The 20,433-nt window shown below is 47.0% G+C and overlaps 2 protein-coding genes and 1 long non-coding RNA gene across 7 annotated transcripts in view; 2 read left to right on the top strand and 1 right to left on the bottom strand.

The window, feature by feature from the left end:
• Positions 1 to 3,392: 3,392 nt before the first annotated feature.
• LOC134558083 (uncharacterized) lies at positions 3,393 to 4,381 on the bottom strand. Its single transcript, XR_010082279.1, has 2 exons — positions 4,243 to 4,381; positions 3,393 to 3,850 (listed from the first exon to the last, which is right to left on the bottom strand). It is a non-coding gene; the product is annotated as an uncharacterized LOC134558083 (long non-coding RNA).
• Positions 4,382 to 4,408: 27 nt separating this feature from the next.
• Positions 4,409 to 12,800, top strand: HRH1 (histamine receptor H1). Of its 2 annotated transcripts, XM_063411580.1 has the most exons (3): positions 4,409 to 4,548; positions 9,200 to 9,363; positions 10,403 to 12,800. In XM_063411580.1, exon 3 carries the CDS (start codon positions 10,468 to 10,470, stop codon positions 11,908 to 11,910), a length of 1,443 nt encoding a protein of 480 aa, XP_063267650.1. In that variant the 5' UTR covers positions 4,409 to 4,548; positions 9,200 to 9,363; positions 10,403 to 10,467; the 3' UTR covers positions 11,911 to 12,800. The 2 variants fall into 2 exon arrangements, with proteins under 2 accessions (XP_063267650.1, XP_063267651.1); XM_063411581.1 differs by lacking the exon at positions 9,200 to 9,363 and having other exon boundaries at positions 4,414 to 4,548.
• A 1,577-nt stretch (positions 12,801 to 14,377) lies between these two features.
• The window catches only part of ATG7 (autophagy related 7), a 72,731-nt gene continuing 66,675 nt past the window's right edge, over positions 14,378 to 20,433 (top strand). For 2 of the 4 annotated variants that reach the window (XM_063411513.1, XM_063411510.1), the window contains exons 1-7: positions 14,409 to 14,481; positions 15,526 to 15,698; positions 16,725 to 16,779; positions 17,708 to 17,825; positions 18,640 to 18,717; positions 19,156 to 19,272; positions 19,812 to 19,961. In XM_063411513.1, the coding sequence (XP_063267583.1) occupies positions 15,545 to 15,698; positions 16,725 to 16,779; positions 17,708 to 17,825; positions 18,640 to 18,717; positions 19,156 to 19,272; positions 19,812 to 19,961 (672 nt within the window). In that variant the 5' untranslated portion in view covers positions 14,409 to 14,481; positions 15,526 to 15,544. Of the gene's footprint in view, positions 14,505 to 15,525; positions 15,699 to 16,724; positions 16,780 to 17,707; positions 17,826 to 18,639; positions 18,718 to 19,155; positions 19,273 to 19,811; positions 19,962 to 20,433 lie in introns of all 4 variants that reach the window. The other 2 variants (XM_063411511.1, XM_063411512.1) reach the window with 2 other exon arrangements.

Genomic DNA, 20,433 nt, shown 5'->3' with positions numbered 1-20,433 from the left:
TAAAAATAAAAAATATAAAAAAATTAAAAATAAAAAATAAAATAAAAATAAAAATAAATATGAGTATAACTATAAATATGAGTATAAATATAAACAATATATAAAATATTATATAAATATACTATATAGATATAATATGTATAAATACAATATATAAATATATAGTATGTTATATTATACATAATAGATTATACATATAAAATAAAAGTAATATAAATGTAAATAGTATAAATGAATATATATTTTTATATATTTATATAATTAGATAAATTATAAATAAATAAATAAGTTTATAAATAAATTATATATTATGTATAATGTAGATATGATATGATATGATATGATATGATATGATATGATGTGATGTAATATAATATAATATAATATGATATATATGAAATGTTATAGTAATTATTAATAAATATTAATATTGATTTACTCTTCTGCATGGGCAGATTAATTTTTTATTTCTTATTATTTATTGTTTAATGTTTATTATTTTTATTGTTTGTTATTTATTATGAAGATGAAACTGCAAATTAAATCAAAAATCTAATAACTGCTTGCAGTACTCTGAAGTTTAATATGCAGAATTAAAAACAAGAAGAGTGGGCATGCAGACACTTAATGAACATTTAAACAAAGTTAAACCCCCTCACAGACACTCAGACACTTGTGCTATTATTAGCCTGTTGCTCAGCTTTCCCAAATAAAAGGATGGTGGTGTAAATCCAGAGCGCTCCGTGTCTCCAGCCATGATCCATCTGCTTTATAATTTTTTATAATTTGTTTGAAATTCCATCAGGGCTTGTTTGAAACAGGCTCTCTGCAGAACCCTCCAGCAGAAGCAGTCTGGGCTGGGAGTTTCGAGGAGGAAGCTCCAGAAGCTGCTGGATTTGTGGGGGCAATTTGTGAAATCCTGATTTCTGAGCCTCTGCGAGATTGTTCTCGTGTTGTGACAGCTTCTGTAGCTGTGCCTGGCAGTACGAATCACAAATTCAGAATAAATACAAATACAAATTCTGGGCGTGAGGCAACAGAGGCACATCCCGCAGGCTCCCTCCTGCCACAGCCGGGCTGGCTCGGGTGTGGTGGCCAGCAGGGTGTCAGGGGACAGGGAGGACAGAGGGGCTGTGGGGACATCAGGAGGAGCATCCCCAGCAGCTCTGGGAGTGTCCCTGCCCCTCTGCTCAGCGTTTGGGGCACATCTGGAGTGACCCTGCCCCTCTGCTCGGTGTGTGGGACACATCTGGAGTGTCCCTGCCCCTCTGCTCAGCCCTGGGGGCACATCTGGAGTGTCCCTGCCCCTCTGCTCGGCGTGTGGGACACATCTGGAGTGACCCTGCCCCTCTGCTCGGTGTGTGGGATACATCTGGAGTGTCCCTGCCCCTCTGCCCAGCCCTGGGGACACATCTGGAGTGACCCTGCCCCTCTGCCCAACCTGTGAGGCACATCTGGAGTGACCCTGCCCCTCTGCCCAGCCCTGGGGGCACATCTGGAGTGTCCCTGCCCCTCTGCCCAGCCCTGGGGACACATCTGGAGTGACCCTGCCCCTCTGCCCAGCCCTGGGGCACATCTGGAGTGACCCTGCCCCTCTGCTCGGCGTGTGGGGCACATCTGGAGTGACCCTGCCCCTCTGCCCAGCCCTGGGGGCACATCTGGAGTGACCCTGCCCCTCTGCTCGGCGTGTGGGGCACATCTGGAGTGACCCTGCCCCTCTGCCCAGCCTGTGAGGCACATCTGGAGTGACCCTGCCCCTGTACCCAGCTCTGGGGGGCACATCTGGAGTGACCCTGCCCCTCTGCCCAGCCCTGGGGGCACATCTGGAGTGACCCTGCCCCTCTGCCCAGCCCTGGGGGCACATCTGGAATGACCCTGCCCCTCTGCCCAGCCCTGAACAGAGACCAGAGGAGCTGTGGGGTGTCCCCCCTGGAATATTCCAGAGCTGTGGGGACACAGTCCCGTCCCTGTCCCCTGGGATGGCCCTGCTGGAGCAGGGAGGTGGCACCAGCCGAGCCCCTGTGGCTCCCTCCAGCCTGACCCATGCTGGGATCCTGTGATTTGCTTTGGTCCTTTCCGCATAAATGAAAATCCCAGTTCTCCCTCCAGCAGCACAAAGCCCCTGCCATTCTGAGGGAGGTTACACCAGTTTGGAACAGACACCTTTGCTGGGAGGCAGGAACATCTCACAGCAGCTCTCCAGCACGGGGCTGAGGCCCCCGCTCCTCACCCCATCCCCGGCTGTGCCTGCAGAAAGCATTGTCTGCATGGAAGAGCTCCAGAGGAGAATAAACACACGGAGCAGTTGCAGATCAGCGTCACAGGAAAAGTTATAAACATCCCTGATTTACAGGGTTCCACCTCAGTAGTGTCTGCACTTAGCAAAAAGGTCAAGCAGCAAGGCAGGCTGAGCAGGAAACTGCTGCAGGAGGGGAGCTGGACATCACTGGGTGGCACACGAGTCACAGAATCACAGAAAACAATTCACAGAATAATGAGGTTGGAAGAGACCTCTAAGATCATCAAGTCCAACCTATGCCTTAACACCTCGACTAGACTATAGCTCTAAGTGCCATGTCCAGACTTTTTTTAAACACATCCAGAGATGGTGACTCCACCACCTCCCTGGGAAGACAATTCCAGTGCTTTATTACTCTTTCAGTGAAAATTTTTTTAATTATCTAACCTGTACCTTCCCTGACGTTGTTCTTCATGTCCTGTGTAACAGGCACAGGCAAGAAAAGACATTCCCCTCCTGCAGAACCATTTTCCAGGGCAAAGCCTCTCAGCACAGAATCCCAGGATGGGCCAGGCTGGGAGGAACCACAGGGGCTCAGCTGGTGCCACCTGGGACCATCGCGGGGCACAGGGACAGGGTTGTGTCCCCAGAGCTCTGGGATATCCCCAGGGAGGGAAACTCCTCACACACAGACCCCCCTGGCCAGGCTGTGCAGTGCAGGGACAGAGTTCTGCCTCCTGTGCAGGTGGAGCCTCCTGGGCATCTCCTCTTCTGTTTCTCAACACCCTGAGTAGAGCCTGGATCCAGCTGTGACACCCAAGCCAACATCTGGGTTTATCACAACTGCAGTGGCACAGGGAACAACTCCAGAGCAGAAAGATCGCCTCAGTAACACCAAAAAAGGAGTTAATGCCTGGCTGAGAGTCGCTCCTTTTGGCCATGGATGTGATCCTCTTACACTGAGGAACACGGGGATTTCCTGTATTTTCCTGTTTGCTCACGGTGCAGAGCAATTGTGCAAAGTTTACTGTTACTCTTCACCAGTCTCGCGAACAATGAAGTTACCGAGTGCCCAACCATGCTGCTTGCAAAAACATCATTGCACAAATTCTTGGTGATTTACATAACAAACTTACCCCTTTGAGTCCACAAAGAGGTTTGTGCAACACATTTCTAAACTTTTTATTAAAATGAGGGGGAAATGAGCATGATGTTGAAGAAAGGAATGAAGATTGGCAAGTTAGTGGCAAAAAAATCCCCCAAACCCTGTGTGCACATTTAGCACAGAGCAGAAGCACTGGACCTCCGTGAATCACAAAAACATCAGTTTAGCTAAACACGCAATAATGTGCTACACGCTGGGGATTTTCCAGGTCTCAAATAGAGTGAGGCAGCTCCACTAAAAGAAACTCCAGGCCCGGCTGGAGCCCCGGTGCTGGTTATCGGTGCCAGCCCGTGACTGCTGGGGGCTGGGATGATCCCAGAGCAGGATGTGGGGTCTGATCCTCCGCACACCCCGGGGTTACCTCAGCTGAACCTCCCCGCTGCAGCCGGCTCGGATTTCCACAGGTTTGCAGCCGCACCCGGAGCTCTCTCGGGCGGAGCCGGGCTCTACCCCGGGGAGAGGGGAGCAGCCTCTGCAGCGGCCCGGAGCCCCGGGGCGGGACGGGGCCGGGCATCCCACCGCATCCTCCGCCTCCCACTGCTTCTCACCGCCTCCCACTGCCTCCCACCGCCTCCCACTGCCTCCCACTGCCTCCCATCGCATCCCACCGCCTCCCATTGCATCCCATCGCATCCCACCGCCTCCCATCGCCTCCCATCGCATCCCATCGCACCCCATCGCATCCCATCGCATCCCATCGCATCCCATCGCATCCCATCGCATCCCATAGCATCCCACCGCCTCCCATTGCATCCCATCGCTTCCCACCGCCTCCCATCGCATCCCATCGCATTCCATCGCATCCCACCGCCTCCCATCGCATCCCACCGCCTCCCACCTCATCTCGTCGTATCTCATCGCATTCCATCGCATCCCTTCGCATCCATCACATCCCATCCCATCGCATCCACCGCCTCCCATCGCCTTCCACGGCATCTCATCGTATCCATTGCTTCTACCGTGTCCCATCCCATCGCATCCACCGCTTCCCATCGCTTCCATCGCCTCCCACCGTGTCCCATCGCCTCCCATCCCATCGCATCCTCCGCCCCCGTCCCGGCCCTGCCCAGCCCCGGCAGCAGGAGCGGCTCCGCCCGGCCGCGCTGCCCGAGCGCCGCCGCTGCCCGCGCTCCTCCCGGCTCCGGTGAGTGAACAGCGGCGGGGAGGGGAGCGGAGGGATCGGAGGGATTGCAGGGATCGCAGGGATTGCAGGGATCGGAGGGATTACAGGGATCGGAGGAATTGCAGGGATTGCAGGGATCGGAGGCTGAGGAGCGCTGGCGGCACCTCGGAGCTCGCCCGTCCCGGCGGAGGTGCCGGAGCGAGGGCAGCGGGGCAGGAGAGCAAACAGGAGCGGCACAGCTCCCCAACAAACACCCTCCGCTCCTGATAACTCTCCCTCAGCACGAACGGGGAGCCCGGGGCAGGTTTGGGCTGCTCCTCACCCGGAGCATCCCGGCCCGGAGCAGCACAGGGGAGCGCGGAGCAGAGGGTGTCCCGTAAGAAAAATCCCAAAAGTGCATCAGTACCCTGCGGGAAGCGCAGCCAGCTTTCCTGCCAAGGACACCTGTCCAAGGTGCGGATCCCGGGCTCCAAGGGATCCCAGGTTTGCTCCAGAGGAGCCGGGTCAGGCCAGCAAGGGCCGGGCAGGGAGGGGATGTTCGGGTGGGGATGGAGAGGAAGGAGGGGAAGCAGAGGGATGAAATCCCGGCTCTCCATTGTGCTCACTGGCCACACTCGGATTAGGATGGGTCGGGGGAGGTTTTGCCTCCCACTCAATATTTACGCCCTTGTTTGAAGCGTCTTTGTGGTTAGGGAAGGGAAGGGCTGGGAAAACGGGCAGGGAGGGGTTGGTTCCTCGTTTTGAGGGAGAACAGTGGCTTGGCTGAGGAAAGAGGAAGAACTTAAACCCTCACCCCTCCTGAAAACAATGTTGCTCTTGAAAGGCAACATCACAAATGCGTTATTTTCATACAGATCTTTCCTCAAACACGAGCCCAGCACACCCTGAGGGGGATGAGCCCATAGCAGGGACATAACCTGCCCTAAACCTTACCCCGTTCTTGGTGTGGCCTTCCCAGGCTTTCCTTTGCAGACAGGAATGATGGAGAGGAGTTGGAATTCTTGGATGTTTCTGAAGTTTTCACTTGCAAGGCACCAGGCTCTCTCACTGTAAGAGACCCTGTGCCCCTCTGCCATCCGCTAAATCCAACAAAAAACATTAAAGCTGCCTGGAAAAAAAAATAAAAAGGAGCTTGTTTAAGTCAAATGTGTATTTCTATAAAGGAAAAGCTTTGTATTTTTAATGAGTTATTGCTAAAATATGAAGGAACTCATCAAATTCCTACAGTAAGTTCACCAGGTGTTTGAAGAGACTGAAAAGATGGGTTCCAAATTAAAAATGAAAAAAAAAATAAGTCACCCAAAATAAATCTTTCAGTAACAGGGTTTACTTTTATTCCCTGTACAAGGAGACATTGACTCCTCACACCCACTAGGGTTTTTAACTCTGTGCATTTTTGGGATGGTTTTCAAACAGTTCCAAAGCACCAGAAGTTCACTTGAGCTGAATTCAAGTAAATCCCCAAAGAGTTTTCATAGTGATCAGCCTCACCACTGAAAGAGCTCCCAGCTCTTACTCACAAACATTATTTTTTACTTTTGTGAGTAGTGATTTCCCAAGCCACTTGGGAAGAACCAGATCTTAATGTTTGAATGACAGAGTGAGTTCCATTTCTACAAGTTAATTGTATTTCTGATTAAATACAGAGGGATTAAACCCACCGAGCTTTGCAGTTGTCAGGGGCTGGAGTCAGAAGTAGCACAAGTAGAAAAAAAATCAAGGTTTTTCTGCTGTCCTTGTAGGAAAGATGTCCTGTTGGACTGAGTTGGGATAATGGGTTCCAAACTCATGGAAAGGCACCACTGCAGCTGCTCAGCTTGAAAGGAACCACATTCCTGGAAATTCCCCTTTGATCAGAAGGGGTTTTACAGCTCCCAGGTTTATTTACTGCAGCACAGCACAAAGGACTTTTCTTCTATTTCAGCAGTGATTCCACAGGCACCTATAACAAATTCTCTTTTTACACACAAGTAATGGAGTAAAGAATATAAGACAGCACAGCAGTACTTATGGAAAATTACATTTAAATACTGTTTTGCTAAGAGATCACATTGATGACCAATTAGGTGATAATGTTTAGACTAGCAGGGAAAATTAACACCATATCTGGAAGCTTTGGGATTTTAGACAAGATGAGTTTTTCCTCCAATCTCTGGGCACAAATAATCCATATTTGGGAAATGCTGTCACAAGGACAAGACTGGATTTTGTCATGGAAAAACTGACATTTAGAACAACTTGAACTAGAAAATGGGGCTACTGGAAGAGGAGTTTCATGGAAATCTGAGCTTACATTTGGAAGGCCAAAACATTCTGTGGAATGTGTTCATCTTCTGTTAGCTCTTTTTAATATTCATGGAATATAGGCCAAGTGTTAAAGAGAGTTGTTAAAAAAAGTCAACCAGAGTCAAAAAAGTCTGTATCTATCACTTGATAACTTCAGGTTAAGGCTGAAACTTAAAATAATAAATTTACTTAGGAAAAAAGGAAGTAAATACAGTGGTGTGTAGAAAATTGTTTAATTAAGTAGCTGATCATGCTGCAGGAAGGATACTGAAACTACACTTTCAAACTCTCCTGGCTGGACTGAGACATTGTCATTTGAGGGGGGACAACAGGCAGGTTTACCAAGGTTTTATATTTATTTTTTATCAAAAATATTCCTTGATTATTGGCAGGGATTGAATAGGGATTGGTGCCTTACAGAGAAATGAATGAGGTTTTGAGAGGGAAATTAATTAAGCTTCTAACATGTTAATATTTCAACAACTAAAGAATTTTTTAGGGGAAAAATCACTAGAAATAAGTAAATCTCTTAAGTACAACAGAATGAGCAAAGGCCATCTGAATTAAAATCTCACTTTCTGCCTTCAATTTAGTCTGATGAACAAGAATTTTGCTTTTTGGGGCTGTAATTTCTTAAAAAAATCTATCAGCAAGAGATGTTCCAGTTTCTAGAAACTTGCTCCCACTCAGTCAGGCCTCAGCAGATTTCACCTGCACTACCAAGGCACCGAGGCAGCCTCTCAGCATCTCCCAGTAGGTTCTTGTTCCTTGGAAATGTAATACAATAACAAATCAGGATTCCTGAGCCTCCCTGTAGAAAAAGCTCTTCACAGACAGCAAAAATTAAAGAGGCATTTCACAGTGAGGTCAGGGTTTAGAATTTCCACAAAGCAATCCAAGGGTTTGGGCTGTTTTATTTATTTTTTTTTTTAATCTGCTCTGTCTTAGTGAACTTTGTTTCAGTGTAATTAAACTGTGCAAACATCAAACCCTATTTATTCATTATTACTTTCCTCTACTGCCAACTGAGTTAGAGATAAGGAATTACATCAGTGGCTCCTGAAGAAAGGGCACATTAACCTTCTTTGGAGCAGGAGCACCCCAGATCAACTCTGCAAGCTGCCTCCTAAATCCTGCCCTGTCCAACCAGTGCTGAGGAGAGTTTGGGGAGCAGTGAACACCATTTACTGCATTCTGCTGTTTTATTCACAGGATTGTTAGGGTGGGAAGGATCTCTGGAGATCATCCAGTGCAAGCCCAAGTGCAGTTCATGTATTCCACATACAGCCCAGGAGAGCTGTCTCACCAGGCAGCTTCCTTTGCTGCTATTCTTTTCAGCTGAGGACTCAACAAAGTTGCTTTTTCTCCCTTTATTTTACCATACATTTCAATGGAAATACGTGGGGGTGAAGATTGTTCTGGGTTCTTACATCAGCTCCTTGCCTTGGCCATGCCCTGTACACTTAAACTTAAAAACACTTGAAGAGGTGGAGAGAAAGACACAGACCGGGATGGAACCACTTCCCAGACATGCTGGTTAAACATCTATGGAGTAATTTCTGTCCTCAACATCCATGAAGTAATTTCTGCCCTCAATATCCATGAAGTAATTTCTGTCCTTGACAGCTACAGAATAATTTCTTCCCTCAGCATCCATGGAGTATTTTCTGCCCTCAACATCCATGGAGAAATTTCTGTCCTCAACATCCATGGAATATTTTCTGTCCTAAACATCCATGGAGTAAATTTCTGTCCTCAACATCCATGGAGAAATTTCTGTCCCAAACATCCATGAAGTAATTTCTGTCCTCAACATCCATGAAGTAATTTCTGTCCTCAACACCCATGGAGTAATTTCTGTTCCAAACATCCATGGAGTAATTTCTGCCCTCAATATCCATGGAGTAATTTCTGTCCTCAACAGCTACAGAGTAATTTCTGTTCCAAATATCCATGGAGCAATTTCTGCCCTCAATATACATGGAGAAATTTCTGTCCTAAACATCCATGGAGTAATTTCTGTTCTCAACATCCATGGAGTAATTTCTGTTCCAAATACCCATGGAGTACTTTTTGTCCTCAACATCCATGGAGTAATTTCTGTCCTCAACATCCATGGGGTAATTTCTGTCCCAAATATCCATAGAGTGCTTTCTTTCCTCAACATCCATGGAGAAATTTCTGTCCTAAACATCCATGGAGTAATTTCTGTTCCAAACACCTATGGAGTATTTTCTGTCCTCAACATCCATGGAGTAATTTCTGTCCTCAACAGCTACAGAGTATCTTCTGCCCTCAAACTCCACAGAGTAATTTCTGTTCCAAACACCCATGGAGTATTTTCTGCCCTCAACATCCATGGAGTAATTTCTATCCTCGTTCTCAGGAGATGCTCGAGGGCTCTGTGACCTGTGAGCAGCTGCCACAGAGGAGTTGTCCTGGCAGAGCCTGAAGGAATCTGGGATCACAGCAGTCCCCAGGGTGTGCTCATTCCTCTGCCCATGGATGCTGCTGGCACCACGGGCACAGCTCCTCTCCAAACACCCACCCGTGAGTAAAGCCCAGGCAAGAAGGAACTTGACCTCTCATAAGGAAACGTAAATCATTTGAGCTTAAACCCTGATTACTGGAATAAAAAGGATAAGGTTAAATGAAGCATTGCATCATTGAATTTCAGTAGGAAATCCTGATTATTGAACAATCTGTTGCATTGTATTGCTCTGGCCATGTTTAGAGTTATGGGGGTGAGAAATCCCGTGCATATCTCAGTGTTAGTTGTGTAAATACTTTGAGTAAATATATTTGCAGTCTCGATTTCCTTCCTTATTGCTTTAAGAGATTTACCAGAACATAAACTCAGACAAGCTAGGAAATGGCACAAAATGTGTGTCACCCTCACAGACAGTTTGCATCAATGGACTGGAGGGAGAATTCGGTCAATTGATCATTTGCTCCCAAATGTAAAATATTACTAATCAATTCTGCATTGTGGATCAATACATGAAGTTAGCAGTTGGGAAGCAGAAAATGCTTATTAATCCTGGAAAATCCCATTATTTTGCATTTGATCTCAAATAGGCCTGGCATCTTTAAATGTTTGAAATCTGTGTGAGCCTAAATTGTGTAGGAAGAGATTACTCATTACCTATAATTTGAATAAATGCCTACTGACTGCCAACTGCTGGGTTCTCAAACTGTTAGATGGAGGTTGTAAATAAGCACTGGCTTGTTTAAATTATTTAGTACAAAGTATGTTAATATTGCCTTTAACTACCACATTTTAAATTGGTTTGCCAATATGGAGTTTATATTATGGTTCATGATCAGCTGTTTAATGAGATATAATGAATTAAAACTGTGAGGAATCAAATTTCTCCTTCAGATTCTGGGGCCAGAAATACATGAAGCTCTATGAAAACTGGAATTGCTAGGTGGGGCTTCATAAAACACAGGTTACCTGTATGTAAAATGTTGTAAAAATTTGTTATTTAGGAAAGCCCTAAAAGAGACAGAGTTAAGCTGAGGCACAAATTAGCTTTATTATCTTATTACTACAGTGACTGAGTGGTTTTTTTTTTCTTTTCTCTAGTTCTGGAGATAAAAATCCCCAAGCAACCCAACACATTTCCACCCAGGAGTGCAAACCATGACTGAATGTCCGAGGCCTGGACATCCACTGGGATTCTTGCTTGGCGTGAAAAGATGTCCAACAACACAACAGAGAGCTCCAGCAGCGCCCCCTCAGCCACCCTCGGCCTGCTCCTGGGGGGCATCTCCCTGACCACCATCGTCATGAACATCCTGGTGCTGTGTGCTGTGAAATCGGAGAGGAAGCTGCAGACCGTGGGGAACCTGTACATCGTCAGCCTCTCCGTCGCGGACCTCATCGTGGGGGCGGCCGTGATGCCCCTCAGCATCGTGGACCTGCTGAGCCCCAGGTGGCCCCTGGGGCTGGAAGCCTGCCTGTTCTGGCTCTCCATGGACTACGTGGCCAGCACGGCGTCGATTTTCAACCTCTTCATCCTGTGCATGGACCGGTACCGCTCGGTGCAGCAGCCGCTGCGGTACCTCAAGTACCGCACCAAGATGAGGGCGTCGCTGCTCATCCTGGGCGCCTGGCTGCTCTCCCTGGCCTGGGTCATCCCCATCGTGGGCTGGCACGCCTTTGCCAACGGCGGGCAAAGGAAGGTGAAGGAGGACAAGTGTGAGACGGAGTTCTTTGACATCACTTGGTTCAAAGTGCTCACGGCCGTCTTCAACTTCTACCTGCCCTCGCTGCTGATGCTGTGGTTCTACGGCAAAATCTTCCGGGCGGTGCGAGAGCACTGCCAGCACCGAGAGCTGGCCCACAGATCCTACTGGTCTTCCGTGGAAAAAACCACCGTGCATCAGACTAAGGCGAGGGATGAGAAAAGTATTTTCCTCCAGAAGCAAGTCTCAGGCGAGAACGCCCCCGGCACGGACAAGCAGAGCTCCCCAGAGCCCCAAAAAGTGGAGGCAGAGCTTCCTTTCAGCAATCCTGACGAGGCTGCAAAGGCAGTGGGTAATGGGAAGGTCCTGGTGTGGAGCTGCTTCTCTCTCACCACAGCCAAGCCTGAGCCTGGCTTGGACGAAGCAGGGAAGAAGGGGGTGTGTGCCACCAAAAATCCTGGGCGTGAGGAGCAGCCTGGGTGCCAGGACAGTGACTCCAGCGTGGCATCAGACAACCCCACCTTCACAGGGCAGCCCAGCGCCAGCCCCGGGGGAGCCTGCTGTCCTCGGGGAAGGACGGAGCACAGGGACCCCAGGGGCCTGACATTCCTGAGGAAAAGCTGGCACACCCTGCACAGCCACTGCAGGAGCAGCCCCTGGCACAGGAGCAGGGAGAGGAAGGCGGCCAAGCAGCTGGGGGTGATCATGGCAGCCTTCATGGTCTGCTGGATCCCCTACTTCGTGCTGTTCCCCGTGATCACCTTCCACGACCAGCGGCAGCTCTCCGAACTGCACAGGGTCACCATATGGCTCGGCTACATCAACTCCACCCTAAATCCATTCCTGTACCCCCTCTGCAACCAGAACTTCAAGAACACTTTTAAAAAGATCCTTCACATTCATTGATGCTGGTCTGGGGTTTTGGAGCTCAAGTGCAGCTCAGGAGTTCAACCAAACCAAAATGTTCCAGATTCAAAGGATGGGTACAGTAAAACTCTCGGGTACTTTGGCAAAATGCAGTCTATAAGGAAATGTTAGGAAAAGTGGGAAATGTTCATTTAATAGTTTTAACACCTTTTAAGAGCAACTTCAGATCAAGAATCTGAAAAACTCAAGGTCAATATGTGAACTGTTACACTGCTGTCAACCTTTAGCATTTGAGATCACCACTTCTGTCACACAAATGGAGATACAAATAGATGTCTACAAATTATTCAGCTGCAGAAAAGGAAGAAATCACATTTCTGGGATTGGCCAGAAACACTTTTCTCTTTCAACTTGCTCCAGTAAACACATTGCTTGTGAAGTGAGATTTGCAAGTGGAGGTACTTTGCACAGCCAAAGAAAGAACTTCCAACTCTTTAAAAAAACTCCCCTATTTATTTATAGCTTCCTCCAGATCACAAACTTTTCATCAAATGTCACGTTTTAGTGTGTATCCTACTGTATCTCTTTGATATCATGCTTATATTAACTGTACATTAACTTTGCTGAAAAAAAGTAGAATTTTTATGTCCCAAAAAGAGTTTCCATGCTCAATATACTGTCACCATCTGCCCCAGAAGGGTGTACTGCTATTTCCAGACTTGCAGAACATAGCCGATTATACACGAAATATGTTTACTTTTTTTACCCTTTGTATTTAATTGTATTTCATAAATCTTGCTGTCAAATATTTCAGGAGAAAAACACAATAACAGAATAGTTGATGTTGGAAAAGAGACTAAGAAGATGCTGAAGCACAGCTGAAAGCTGGGCTGGCTTTGATATTACAAATAAAAAAGAAAGTCCTCTCATTCCTGTTGTTGTGCTGATGAATTTCCCCCACCCTGACCACTTTCTTAATAGTATTTAAAGGATTCAGTATTAAATGAAGCCCAAATACATCTGCATTTTAAGAAATTGGGGAAATGTGCTCGAGGAATAAACTTCAATCCGGTTTATTTCAGTGTATCATGCAAGGTTCAGAGATTAATTGACTTTCAAGTTGTATGCAGGAAAAACTGCAATTAGGAAACTTAAATCCAGGAGAAATGAGGCAAAATGCAGAGAGAGAACAAAATTCATTGCAGAATTCAGGCAGCTTTCTCCCTGCAGGAGGAACACTTGCACAGGTAGTAAAATTCACCTTTTTGGAGTAGAGAAGCTTTTGAAACATGCTCTAAGCCCTGGCCTTTCACAAACAATTGCAGGGCTTCACAGCCATTAAATTGTTTTATTCTATTCTGATTTGCAACAGCAATTCTGGCCAAAATGGATGGCAATTTAGATGATCCCCGAGGAAATAAAAGTCAGCCAGTTATTAGTGCTGAAAAACACATTTACCCAAGGGCTGCTGAGAGCTATCAAGAAATCTGTCCTGTTGATCATGCAAATTGCCTTTTCTGACCTTAAAATGTGCTAACACACGACAAAACCTCAGCAGGATCACTGAAAATTGGTCTAAAAATGATGGTGACAGCAACAACAAAAACCTCTGGTAAAAATAAAGAACATTCAAACAGCTAAACCCTGGAAAATAAAGCTGCCTGAATATTTTTTCTCTCATTTTACCCATGATCTTTGTGTAACTGTGTTAATAGCAAAGACAGGGGATTGTGATAGCCACGTTTTATAGCTATTAGATAACAGCAAAACAAGAAAATGGGATAATGCCTATTTAAATTGCAAGTTTAGTTTATTTCACTGAATAGAAAATTCCAGCGGTGTTGGATGTGAGGGATTCAGAGGAAAACAAATCAGGGTAAGACCTGGGGAAGCCTCCCGCCAAGGTGGGGCCAAGGCTCAAGAGAACATCTCAGGCGCGGTTTCCTGTAAAATGTTTCCAGCGTTTTTCAGTTCACAGCCGAGGTCAGAGGACACGGAGCTTCCAGAGAACACAACGAGACTCCGGGGGTTTCTGGAGATGCGCTGGTGTTAAGGTGTGGTGGGAGCGGACCGGGTTTCGCAGGCTCCTAAAGCTCCGCAGCGTTCCCTGGGTCGTGGGGACGCCTGGCGGGGCAGCAGCGAGCCCGGGCGCTGCTGCAGGAAATGCATCGGGCTTTCCTCCAGGATTTCAGGGCATGCCGCACGCAGGAGGCACCAGTGCAGGAGCGTATTTTGCCTTTTTACACCTGTAAAATAACCCCATTGGATTTTGTGAGGGCTCTGTTGTGCGCCGGGGAAGGTGGAGCAGGAACCGGCTGCGGGCACACGGCTCCGAGCGCTGCGGGGGCTGGAGCTGCCGGGGCTGCCAGGGATGCTGCGGGGGACGGGCGGGCACCGCCGGATCCCGCCGGGACCGGGACTGGGATCGGGATCGGGAATGGGATGGGAATTTGGATGGGAGCCGGGATTGGGATCGGACCGCCTCAGACCCTGCCCGCCCACTGCCGCTGCTGACGCCAGCACCCCGCGCCGCCCGCCCGTCACCGGCGTGCGCCGGCCGGGGATGCGGGAAGTGAGCGGCGCTGCGGTGAGGGCAGCGGGGCCGGAGCGGTGAGGGCAGCGGGGCCGGAGCGGTGAGGGCAGCGGGGCCGGAGCGGGGCCGGAGCGGGCGTGGAGCGGGGCCGGAGCGGGGCCGGAGCGGGCGTGGAGCGGGGCAGGAGCGGGCGTGGAGCGGGGCCGGAGCGGGCGTGGAGCGGGGCCGGAGCGGGGCGTGGAGCGGGGCCGGAGCGGGGCGTGGAGCGGGGCCGGCGCGGGGCAGGAGCGGGCGTGGAGCGGGGCCGGAGCGGGCGGTCCCTGCCGGCCCCTGCCCCCGCGGGGTCACAGCACCGGCACAGCACCGTCCCCGCAGTGCCCTTGCAGCCCCCGGTCGGTGTGTCCGGGCCCCAGCCCTCTCCCCGGGGCTGCAGCGCGCGTAGGCGAGGCGGAGGCTGCCCCGTGCCGAGCGGCCAGGGCCGTGTCCCTGTGCGGGGCCGGTGCCAGTCCCGGTGCCTTGTCAACGTGCGGGGCCGGTGCCAGTGTTAGTCCCGGTGTCAGTCCCGGTGCCTTGTCCCTATGCGGGGCCGGTGCCAGTCCCGGTGCCGTGCCGCTGTACGGGGGCGGTGCCAGTGCCAGTCCCGGTGTCAGTCCCGGTGCCTTGTCCCTGTGCGGGGCCGGTGCCAGTCCCGGGGCCGTGCCGCTGTGCAGTGCCGCTGTGCGGGGCCGGTGTCGTGTCAGTGTTCGGTCCCGTGTTGGTGCTCTGTCGATCCCGTTTCTCTGTGTGAGGCCGGTCCCAGTGCCGTGTCTCTATGCAGGGCCGGTCCCATGTCAGTGTTCGGTCCCGGTCCCGTGCTGGTGCCATGCCGGTCCTGTGTCGCTGTGCGGGGTCGGTGTCAGTCCTGGGGTCTGTAACGTGTCAGTGTACAGGGCCGGTGCCATGTCCATGTTCAGTGCCGGTCCCGTGTCCCTGTGCGGGGCTGTTCCCGTCTCGGTCCCGGTGCCGTGTCCCCGTTCGGTGTCCCGTGTCCCCGTTCGGTGCCGTGTCCCCGTTCGGTGTCCCGTGTCCCCGTTCGGTGCCCCGTGTCCCCCGGCACCCCTGACAGGTCTGTGTCCCCGCAGGCTCCGGTGGCACTGAGGCATGGCCGCGGCCCGCGGGGACCCGTGGCAGCTGCAGTTCGCTCCGTTCAGCAGCGCGCTGGATGCCGGCTTCTGGCACCAGCTCACGCAGAGGAAACTCACCGAGTACCGCCTGGACGAGAGCCCCAGGGCCATCAAGGGCTACTACTACAATGGTACACAATAACCAACGCTCCTCCGAGTGCTTGACATATCGCACATCTTTTATCTCATGATCTTTGTGTAACTGTGTTCATAGCAAAGACAGGGTCGTTTGATGGGTCGGGTTTGTCCTGACGCTCCTCCAAGTGTCTGACATATCTCACATTTTTTATATCATTTTACCAATAATCTTTGTGTAACTGTGTTCATGGCAAGGACAGGGTCGTTTGACTGGCTCGGGTTTGTCCCGACGGTCCTCTGAGTGCCTGACATATCTCACATTTTTTATATCATTTTACCAATGATCTCTGATGTAACTGTGTTCATAGCAAAGACAGGGTCGTTTGGCTCGGGTTTGTCCCGATGCTCCTCCAAGTGTCTGACATATCTCACATTTTTTATCTCATGATCTTTGATCTAACTGTGGTCATTGCAAAGACAGGATTGTTTGACTGGGTCAGGTTTGTCCTGATGCTCCTCTAAGTGTCTGACATATCTCACATTTTTTATCTCATGATCTTTATGTACCTGTGTTCATAGCAAAGACAGGGTCGTTTGACTAGCTCGGGTTTGTCCCGACGCTCCTCTGAATGTCTGACATATCTCACATTTTTTATATCATTTTACCAATAATCTTTGTGTAACTGTGTTCATGGCAAAGACAGGCTCGTTTGATGGGTCGGGTTTGTCCCGACGCTCCTCTAAGTGTCTGACATATCTCACATTTTTTATATCATTTTACCAATAATCTTTGTATAACTGTGTTTATAGCAAAGACAGGGGATTTGTGATAGCTGCATTTTATAGCTATTAAAACAGGGAAATGGGATAATGCCTATTTTAAATTTCAATTACCTAATGCAATTTCTTAGTTTATTTCACTGAAGAAGCAATTCCAGCGGCTGTGGGTGTGAGGGAAGCAGAAAGCATGGCTGTGAGGCTGGAATGTTTCACTGGGTGATTTACATAAACAAAAAACAAAGGGAAATAACAGCACTATTTCAGTTTAAAAGGAGCTTTGTTGCTGCTTTTTTGTCCAGGTGATCCTTTGGGTTTGCCAGCTCGCTTGACACTGGAGTTTAGTGCCTTTGATATGTAAGTACAGGCTGGGGTTTACCTTCATTGGTGTGTGAGGACACTTTCCTGGCATAAAATCAATATATTAGTGAGAGAAACTCCACATGAGAATAAATAACATCTTAATGAATTTTCTAACAGCGGAGAGACTGATTTGAGTCACAAAAAGTTACCTCCTTCTGGCTGAATTTAAAATACTCTGAATTCTCAGATTCACTCACTTTCTGCATGTATGAATGAGAAAAAAAATACCATTTTCCTTCGCTTTTTGCATTAGGGAGGCTTTTTTAGTCATTTGAGTCCTTCCCTTATAGCTTTAATTAGGATTCCAAATAGTTTTTACAGGCCCTGCTTGTTACACTGTAATCTCTTCCAAACTGTTTATCTGTTATGACTGGAACAAATTACCAGGTTTTGAGAACAGTGGTAAAGGAGGCAATGAAATCAATCTGATCTGTAAATTAAGGGAATATTGCAGGGTTTTTACCTCATTTATCTCAAAAATAAAATGTTACAAATTATAGAAGCTGCTCAATCCTGTGTCTAGTTTGGGTTTCCTTTGGGATGCGTTTTAAACATCAAATTTTAACTAACTCTTTATGTGAGTACCACACTGACATCTGAGTTCAGCCTAAATTAGTTTTTCGCAGTGCAAATCCCATTAGTCACAGGTAGCTTCTGTTTGAACAGAATTTACCAGCCCCAATCCCTGATTTGGTGTCACTGCATGCAGAAAATGCCAGTGCCAGGTGTATTTTGGAAGCCACGATGGAGATGTGTGTTTGCACTGGTTATTTTCCATCAATCCGTGCTCATCAAGGTGTTTCCATCAGAGGAGGTGTTAATTTCTTTGCTGTGCCAATTAGCATTTCATAATTGAAGTTCACACTGGAAGATAGATGCTGCTGACTGTGCTAATTCCCAGAGTTTTCCTTCTTTTTTTCAGGAATGCCTCCATCCCAGCACGGTGCTGTCCTGTTTTTGGAACTCTGTATAACACCAACACTTTGGAGACTTTCAAATCCTGTGATAAGAAATCACTTCTGGACAAGGAAGCAAACGAGGTCAGATTTAAAATCAAATCACAGAGTTTTTCCAAATCCTTTCTTCCACTGGAAGTGCTTTACACCCTGCCCCAAATTTGGAAATGCTCCAGTCCTGAGTAGCCTCAGGATTTTGCTTATTCTGGAAGGAAGGGTTTGGTATTTGCTTTTTACTGTTCTCTACAAGGAAGTAGAACCTAATTTAATTAATGATAACTAATTGTGCTTGGAGAACTCCATCACATTTTAAACTCTGGAATGCTCTTGGAGCTGCCATGGACTGGAATTTTGTAGAGCACATTTTTAACATTTGTCTTCATACCTAAAAACCAGCAGTGCCTGGTTTAAACCTCAGATTAGTGCAATTTATGTGTGGCAAAGAGATGGGGAGGCTCCACAGCAGCAAGGAGCCTGAGATAAAGTTATTTTTCAAGAAAAAGATGGGTCAGAGGGGCTGGTCTGCCTGCACTGTCACCAGTTAATTTAATATCATGGCCTGGGGAGAGGTGAAAGTCAAATTTAAGATGCTTTACTTTGACCAGTCCTTGATGCCTTTAATTATTCCCTTGAGTAACAAAGTTTTCATGCATATCTTCACTCCAAACTAGGAATTTTTGTGCATTCTCGTGGCCTCGTAATTCCCTGCTGTCTGACCTTTAAAAATCCCTTTAACACAGATAACAATGGATAAATTCAGTTAGAAAAGATCCCAGTGAGTTTTATTTGCATGCTTTAAAGGCAGCTGGAAGAGTGACAGATTTTTGCAGCTGTTCTCATCTTCCCTTGGTGTTTCTGTGCCCTTTTTGTTCCTCCTTGTCCCCACAATCCGTGGCAGATCTGGGAATCGATCAAATCTGGAGCTGCTCTGGAGAACCCAATGCTCCTCAACAGGTTCCTGCTGCTGACATTTGCAGTGAGTACAGAGAATTTGTGGCTCCTGCTTCAGTAGTTTCTTTTTACGAGTATTCATATATTTCGTATTAATAATAATAATAAAAATGCTGCAATAATATTTTTTATATTATTTTCTACAAATGTATAGGATTACCTGATGGCCTTACAGATATCAGTAAAAGCAGAGCAGCTGCTTCATGTTTAATAAATTGAAAGTTTTACTAAGTGCTTCAGCTAACAAAACCTGAACACATTGTCTGTTTAAATCTTAAATAAAAACATACAGAGAATAGAAGTGTTTTGGTATTTTTATGATCTTCTAAAATCTTTGTGAGGTATAGATGCCTGTAGTTCCCATGGTTAAAATCATAAACCATTAATTTTAATTAGTATTTATAATAAAATTGAATTTGATATCTCTCTTTATTATCTATTTTTACATGTTTTTGTTCCCTAGGATTTAAAAAAATATCATTTCTATTACTGGTTTTGCTACCCTGCTCTCTGCTTCCCTGATGGAATTCAGATAACTCAGAAACCTGTGTGTCTTGGGGACAGGTTCTCACTAAATCAGGTATTCAAAATCCTAAATATTGTGAATTCTGCAGCACTGAGAACTTCTGTCAGCTGTAAAACTCAATATATTTTGTTACCACAAACTGAATTAATTGGAGACTCTAATTTATTTTAAAATCTTCACTTTTTTTTTAATTTCCATGGTGGTTTTTTGTTCACCTTTTGTTCCATGACTGTTTAAATTGTCTGTTTAGATGCAGATATGACAAACAGTTCTTGAAGAGGTGATTATGCTAAGCTATTATATATTTCTTTTTGAGAATATATGTTAAGCTGTATGTAAAATTAAAATTATTATGTAGTTATGCATTTAGCTTTGGTTTTGAAACTCATTTAAAAGAAACCTTTATAAGGGGGCATCCCCTGAGCGAGCCAACTCATTAAAATTACAAAATTATTAATAGAACGCATGATTATACAAGAAAAAGAAGTTAATTTTTAATTGTTTTAGGAGAATAGCTAAGCAGTTTTTAGTTGCTTTTGTGTCACAGTGCAGAGCTGTTAAAATTGGTGATTCCTTTGTCTTTCCACGTGCAGATCCAAGCCCTGCAGAAAGCCTACGACGAGCTCTGCCAGGAGGAGGGGGTGACAGCCCTGCCTTACTTCTTAATTAAATATCACGATAATTCTGTCGTGATATCCCTGCTGAAAAAGTGGGATGTCTTCTTTCAAGACCAAGGAGGAAAGGTGATGAGAATTTCATATAATTTTATATAATTTTATACAATTTTATATAAACAAGTGTTCCATCTGTGAGTGGTTTGAAGCTCTAATACTGAGCTGGGCACAGTGGCTGTGTCCTGAGGGTGGCTGTAAAGTGATTTTTTGCTGGTTTTTTTCCCTTTGATTTGTTCTCTTGCTGGCCTGTGCCCTTTCACTTTTTGATCCCAAACCAGTGCAGAATTTGGGATTGGGAGCAAGGCTTCAGCTGCTGGCCTCCCCTCATAATTGTGTTTTTAAGCTCAATTGCATTTATTGCAGTGAACATCAGTGTTCCTAAAGAGGCCAAACTGAATAAATCCCAAAACTGTGGCAAAAGCCTGAATAAAACCTGGTTTGACCACGGATTAAACGCTCATAAATATGCAAAATGTGTGTTGTAGGCCTGCCCTGTCCAGAATTTCTATTTAAAAATGCCAGATAACCTTTGCATGACTGT

The sequence above is a fragment of the Prinia subflava genome, chromosome 14, assembly GCF_021018805.1.
Source record: "Prinia subflava isolate CZ2003 ecotype Zambia chromosome 14, Cam_Psub_1.2, whole genome shotgun sequence".
NCBI lineage: Eukaryota > Metazoa > Chordata > Aves > Passeriformes > Cisticolidae > Prinia > Prinia subflava.
This window is presented reverse-complemented; position numbering and strand designations above follow the sequence as displayed.

Coding starts and splice junctions, on each gene's coding strand:
- HRH1 (XM_063411580.1), top strand. CDS start 10,468: ATGTCCGAGGCCTGGACATCCACTGGGATTCTTGCTTGGCGTGAAAAG.